The sequence below is a fragment of the Trichosurus vulpecula genome, chromosome 2 (genome assembly GCF_011100635.1).
Source record: "Trichosurus vulpecula isolate mTriVul1 chromosome 2, mTriVul1.pri, whole genome shotgun sequence".
NCBI classification, from domain to species: Eukaryota; Metazoa; Chordata; class Mammalia; order Diprotodontia; family Phalangeridae; genus Trichosurus; species Trichosurus vulpecula.
Genome location: NC_050574.1, coordinates 207,531,878 through 207,539,197, shown reverse-complemented (window position 1 = coordinate 207,539,197; position 7,320 = coordinate 207,531,878). Strand labels below are relative to the sequence as shown.

The 7,320-nt window shown below is 40.7% G+C and overlaps 1 protein-coding gene across 1 annotated transcript; it reads left to right on the top strand.

Annotated features, from left to right (window-relative positions):
- Positions 1 to 6,560: 6,560 nt before the first annotated feature.
- Positions 6,561 to 6,830, top strand: LOC118835403 (barrier-to-autointegration factor-like). Its single transcript, XM_036742594.1, has one exon. It carries the CDS (start codon positions 6,561 to 6,563, stop codon positions 6,828 to 6,830), a length of 270 nt encoding a protein of 89 aa, XP_036598489.1.
- The last annotated feature ends 490 nt before the right edge of the window (positions 6,831 to 7,320 follow it).

The window sequence follows — 7,320 nt, the reverse complement described above, 5'->3', positions numbered from 1 at the left end:
CTTTTGAATTGTGGTACTAGAAAAGACTTCTGAGAGTCCCTTGGACATCAAGGAGATAAAATCAGTTAATGCTTAAAGAAATTAATTCAGGCTATTCACTGGGAAGTCAAATACTGAAGCTGAAGCTTAAATACTTTGGCTACACAATGAGAAGACAGGACTCACTGGAAAAGACCCTGATGCTAGGAAAGATTGAAGGCAAAGGAGATAGGATGAAATGGATAGCTAGTATCATAGAAGCAATGGATATGATGTTGGTCAGACTTTCAGAGATAGCAGAGGATAGATGGGCCTGGTCACATGGGGTTACGACGAGTCAGACACAACTGAACAAATAAACAACAACAGGACTTGAAACCACGTCTTTTGACTCTATGTCCAGTGGTTATTTTTTACATATGTTTTCTCCAGATTTTTAAATTGGCACAGATAATAATCAGATCTTAGATTTAGAGACAGAAGGGATGTCAGAGGCCATTGAGTCCAAGCTCCATTTTACAAAAAAGAATACTGAGGCACAGTGAGGCTAAATGAGTTCCTTAGTGTCATACACACAGCTAATAAGTAACTAAGGAAGGATTTGAACTTAGTTCTTCCTAACTCCAAGTCTGGAGTTCTCTCCACTACCCACAATTTCTTAACCTGGAGTCTGAGAATTTTATTTTTTAAAAAAATTTTAATAACAATATTTCAACATAATTGGTTTCTTAAATATTACTATGTGTTTATGAACTTAAAAATGTTATTCTGGAAAAGGATCCCTAGGCTTCACCAGACTGCAAACGGGGTCCATAACACCAAAAAGGCTAAGACCTCCCCTGCACTTTAATGTGCTGCCTCCCTCTGAATATCAATTATGAGCATAGGACGATCTGGTCCGTCAGTTTCTCATTTTTCTCCTTTCAAGAAAACAGTTAATCTGGCTTTGAATTTCTTTTAAGACTAAGTGAACAATTAATTTGATTGTTAAGAGTTAGTTCAACTAGTGATAGGCCAGTGGAGAGATTTAGAAAATGAGAAAATCCTTAACTATCATTTATACATACTTTAGTGTAAATGTGTGAAGGAGCCATCAAATCCAAAGCAATGTGAAAAATGGCTTCATTTTTTAATCTTCCAACAGTTGCCACCTAGGAAAAAAAGTGGTTATCTCCATTATGTCAAATGGGGGAGCAAACTTTTAATATGACCTAGATGAATCATATGAATAGAGATTCATTCTAGTTTACCAATTGCCCATGTCAAATACCAAATAATTTTATGTAATGGTAAAATAATTGAAATTTAGCTCCTTGATGTTCTTAGAATTTTTTAAATCAAAATTTGACTATATTCCAAGATATAAGCAGTAGTGGTAAATGCATAAAGGAAATGTGTGTTCTACAAATATGTCAGAGATAGGTAGATAGGTAGGTAGAAACCAGATTTGGAAATTGCTGGACTGGTATAACATCTTAACAGTTAGGATTTTTTTTAGGTCTCTTTTACTGCCAAATTTTGTGCTTAGTTGGAGAGATTCTCATATGATTTTTTGTATGTTTATTTATGGTATTTTTCACTAAAAATGCATCATTACCTTAGCAGCTGCCACACCACATGGAGCAGCATGCGTGCTTTTGAAAAGGGATCCAGAGCGCCTTCCCACAGAAGCACAGAGCCAATATGCCTTGGGAAGTTTGTATCAAAGATTACAAGTTTCGTATGGAAGAGAACATAAGATGCAGATATATTTGCAGCCTTTTCCAATAATAATTTGCTTTTACCATTTCTTTTACCTTAAAGTTTCCATTTTAGAATTCTTTCTAAAAGAGAATAAAAAAGTTGATTACTTACTGGAAGAGGGCTTAGAATACTTCCTCATTTTCACTCTGGGGCCATTTTGGAGGGCAATTTACATTGTGTCTACATCAGATCAAAATAGTGAATGCAAAGAGCAAACACATTGGAAACTAAGGCACGGATGGGCATATTTCTTTACGTTGTTTCTCTTGAGGGGACCCATGCTTCAGTTCTGATGTGTGGATGCAAAAAAGAAAGAACAAGAAAGAGTGTACAAGAAGGGGTAAAATTCCATATGTCTTGTTTGCTTTCCTTGCCCTATTTCCTGTACCACTTCCTTGGGAATTTTTCAGCAGCTATTACCCCTACCCCACTTTCCTACCCACTTTGATTTCCATCATGTTCCACTCCAATAGGGTGTGTTCCAAGTAGATTCCTAATTATGTGAAACCTTTCCCTTTTTTCAAGACCCAGTTCAGGTGCCATCTCTATCATGAAACCTTTACTTAAGCCTCTCAGTTAAAATTTATATATTCCTCCTTGAATAACTCACAACTGTTTGCTATCCTACTATGTGCTTATTATATTCTCTTTTGTAACAGTTATTTGCTTACCAATGTTCTGTGTACGACTATCCCGTAAGCATATTGAAGGAAGAAATTGCATCTTATTCTCTTTTATAATTCCCAGTGCCCCGAAGTATGCTCTGCATTTAATAGGCACTTTGTGTTTGTGGGATTAAACTATGCCTACCCTTTCTTGACTACGTCCCACAACGAAAAGAAGATAGTTATTCCTGGGCATGCCTGGAGTCAGAGCCGTAGCTAGTAATTTTGACATCCAGGGCAAGCAGCATGCCTGGGGTATGCTACAGAAAACATACCTTCAAAACAACTTTGTAATTCATTATGTAAAAAAATAATATGAGTATTGACTAACATAAATTTCATTGAGCAGAAGGAGGTATTAGTTATCACAATGGCTCACAGATCACTGAGATTAACAATGTGCCATCTGGTAGCTTACTATTTCAACTAATTATTCCTGATAACTAGGTGTTAAGATCAGTTGTTTCTATTATGCTGGAGTGTGTGCTATCAACATGGAAATACAACAAAATTTGAAATAGTCCAATACTTTAAAAACCATTTAAAAGAGTTGTGCTTTCCAAATCTCTGTACCCTAGGAGGAAGACCCAGTCCAGCCAAATTATCGTTCTGTCTAATACAATTAAAACATGGAGCACTATTGATATACCCATTTCCTTACAGAAGAAATGCTCCACAGGTCCCAGAAAACTAGATTTGCTCTACATGTGCTACATAAGCATTTTGACAGATTTTTTAATGGTTTTTAATGAATTGACCAGCTGTCTTGATATCATAGAGACTCACAGAGACTTTAAGACAGTATATGGGCCTCATTGGATGACAAGTTTATTAGCTGGAAATTATATTTGAGATTATCTAATCCATCATCCTCATTTTACAGCTGAGAAAACCAAAGCTGAGAGATATTAAGTAATTTGCCCAGGATCACAAAGATGAGGAGACTGAAGTCCCAGAGGTGAAACTATTTGCCCAAGACCACCCAGATATTAAGTGGCAGTGCTGGAATTTGAACCCAGGTCCTCTGGTTCCATATCTATCATTCTTTCCTATTACTACAAGATCTTGTTTTCTATTCACCTCCTAACTGATCTCCCTACCTCAAGTTTCTCCCCTCTCCCATCTATCCTCCACATGTGAAATTCCTAAAGTATTGTTATATGCACGAATAAACCCCAAAATCTGAAATAGTTGTGGAAAGAAATCTATTAGGTCATTTGGCAGATAGGGGGCCAGAAAGAAAGGGTGGCTCCTCCCTCAAGTCTTTGTGAAGTTACATTATATAGAGTTCAGACAGAAGTATAAGGACATTTGCCTGATTGATTTCATGTAGTCTTCAAGAAAAGGGCAAACTGAGGTGCATATCAGATAAGCCAGTCTATCAGAGGGAACCCAAACACAAGCTTTCGACCAACTCCAGGAAGGCCATCATCTTCTCAGAAGAGCACTTTGGAGTACACCTCCCTGCTGGAGCATCTCCTTTCCATTGAATGGACCAGTACCTCTTTGCTCCCCAAAGCAGCGCTGCTTTTACATGAGTTATACTCTATGTTAATGTGTATGCCTGAGTTGTATGTTGAGTCCTTTTCTCCCTTTTTTCCCTTTTCCCTCTTCCCCAATGTTTGCCATAAAGTGTTGCATTGACCTGACCTCTACTGTTTTACATTATTCTCAGCACCTGAAATAATTAAAGGCTTATTTTCCCTGATATCTTTAACCAACCCACAGTCCTTTCCTTAGACATAAACTGGGTACCCAGGCAAGGATTTAATCTATTGACAGCCACCCCGCACTGGGGGAGTAAAGCACTGTGAGCACAGTCGTAGAACAGATGAGGAAACTGAGGCCCAAAAAAGTGACATAACTTGCCTAAGATCAGAAGCAGAACCAAGACTGAAGCTCAGATCTTTTGATTTCTCAATCTTTTGCTTTTTCCAGCCACAGAGAGAATAGTGTTTCTCTCCCAACACACAATGAAAGAGAATATTGTAAAAGCAGCAGGAAGAAAAAGCTGCACTGTTGGATGTGGGCCTAATGCCTATACTCTCTTATTTTAGGTTCAACGGTGAGACGGAATGAGGCACTTGCAGGTCATTGAACAGCGAAGAAAAGGAGATTTACTTTGCCCTAACACAGCAAGGATATACAACGAGAATACAATGGTCCTTAGCTTCTCTATACACCACCCCCTTCTCCCCCCTGTCTCCATATGGAAACTCATCTGGTGAGCACTACAGGATATGGTAAAGGATGTGGTGACTCACATGGTCTTCAGAAATGCACCGAGTGGAAAGGGCCTAAACTACACATGGATGCTACTTTTTATGCCCTTTGGTAACCAAAAAGTGGTGTCAGGAAAACAGGAACTAATAAGGTTCCCAGGACTGCTTTGTCTCCTTTTAAGGACAATTAATCTCCATTGCAGAAAGTAAAGGGGAAGAAGAGAGGATACCTCATGTTGTAGGAAAACACTGGTAGATATTAATCTTACTGTATACCACCCCTGGGTGGCAGGGCCCTCCAGGATAGTCATCAGTTTCTTCTCCTGATGTGAAATGCTGGTGATGAGCAAGAGCAGCTCTAGGAACATCAGGGCCACAGCACAACTATTTCTGGCATAGTCAAAAGTCTTCATCACACATCAGGGTGATTTGTAAGTACCATGGCTAAGAGATCACAAGTCTTTTGCATGCAACTTGATTGTGGTATCTAAGTTAATATCAAGGCTCTCCCTGTATCACCACATACTCAGAATTCCCTGGCTCACCCACCAAAATCTCCCCTTCCATAAGAACCACATTACAATAATTACATAAAATTTTTGCCTTCTTAGATGCCTCTGTGGAAGGACTGCTCCCTTCTGTCATATGGATAAAAAACATCTGCCATAGTTACAAGGTGAGAATCTCACCTCCTTTTTGCTATTAAAAAGCAAAGCACTTCCAAATAATACCACCCATTGATCCTCCAAGTCCTTTCTGGGAAGGGGTTGTCCAAACCATTCCAGAGGAATTAAAACCTGCCAGTACTAGAGGACCTGAGCTACTTCTCCAATAAATCAGTAAGCATTTATTAAGCGCTTAGTATGTGCCAGTCACTGTGCTTAACACTTGGGGTATAAAGAAAGTTAAAAGATAGTCCCTGCCTTCAAGGAACTCCCAGTCTAATAGAAGAGACAATATGAAAACAAGTATGTACATACAAGCATGGGATAAATTGGAGATAATTAATAGAGGGAAGGTACTAGCATTAAGGGAGAGCAGAAAAAGGCTTCTTGTAGAAAGTAAGATTTTAGCTGGGACTTGAAGGAAGTCAAGAGGTAGAGATGAGGAGAAAAAGTATTCCAGGTATGGAGAATGGCCAGTGAAAATTCCTGGAGTCTGGATATGGAATATCTTATGAATGGAACAGCAAGAAAGCTAGTGTCCCTGAGTCATAGCGTACATAGGAAAGAAGGGCAATGTAAAGTTTAAGAAGGCAGCAAAGGTAGACGGGGTCCAGGTTGGAAAGGGCCCTGAATGCCAGATTTTCTGTTTCATCTTGGAGGTAATAGGAAGCCACTGGAGTTTCTTAAATATGGAGACTGATGTGGGTAAGGCCTGTACTTTAGGAAAATCACTTTGATAGCTGAGTGGAGGATGGCCTGAAGCAGGGAGACTAATCAGTAGGTTACTGCGATAGTCCAGGCATAGGTCATGAGGGCCTGCACCAGAAAGGTGGCAATATAAGAAGAGAAAGGGGAACAAATAAAAGAGATGTTAAGAAGGTAAAATCAACAGATTTAGCAATAGACTGGACCTGGGGCTAGACAGAATGACGAGTCAACAACACTTAGATCACCCTGGCTCAGTGGCTGGGAGGATAGTGATGCTCTCAACAGTACCAAGCCCTCAAAAGGAGTAAGGACCTTGAAGTCCAGGTGCGTAAGTAATGGAATAAGGGCGAGCATGAGAGTGTCAGCTGGAACCACGTCCAAAACGATCCATTCTTAACAGGTAAGTCTTCCTGGAGATTGGATCTCAGAAACCACTGAACTGAAGAGCCTTTGCTGTTCCTACGGCAACAATGATTTGTCACAGACATGATTTCTGGAGTGTTGGATACTTAACCCAGGCAGTTAGATGCATAAAATGTAACTTTTTTAGAAGAAACAAACGTCGGCGATGAGGAGCCATGACGACCTCCAAGAAGCGCCGGGATTTCATGGCCGAGCCCATGGGGGAGAAGCCCGTGGGGAGCCTGGCAGGCACCAGAGAAGTGCTGGGCAAGAAGCTTGAGGACAAGGGCTTCAACAAGGCCTATGTGGTCCTGGGCCAGTTCCTGGTACTGAGAAAAGATGGAGACCTATTCTGGGAGTGGCTCAAAGACACCTGTGGGGCTAATGCCACACAGTCTCGGGATGGCTTTGACTGCCTTCAAGAATGGTATGATGCCTTCTTGTGAGCCCCGTGCCTGGGCGCTAGCCGCCCTTTACTCCTCCGATGGGTCTTCACAGTTAGCACCTCGAAGTGGGAAATCCTACCCCTGTCTCCCTTCCCACCTCCCAACGAGAGGAAAGATTTTTGCTGTTGCCTCCACCTGAGACACCTTCCCTTCTCCACCATCATTTTGACTCAAGCCTCCCTCTCCACACCTCAGCATGCTTCCTGTCTTGTCAATTTCAGTGGTGATAGTTATTAGCTTTCCTGGGTGGGTCTCTGGAGTGGCTTCCCCACCCCATAAGCCCCCACTTTTGGTCCCTTTTATGCCATTTGGATAACTTTGGCAGAAGGACATTCACTGGCATTGTAAAGAGTTTTTTTTTTTAAACCAAAAAGTCAACAGCCTTGAAAAAAAAATGGGAGAGTACCATTTTGCCAGTTGGGAACAAGCTGAAGATTGCTTTGGTTAGGTAGATGTTCTGATTATCACAAAGAGCCCAACTGGGCAGTTA

Bases quoted from the DNA above. Each gene is read 5' to 3' on its own strand.
- LOC118835403 (XM_036742594.1), top strand. From the start codon at position 6,561: ATGACGACCTCCAAGAAGCGCCGGGATTTCATGGCCGAGCCCATGGGG.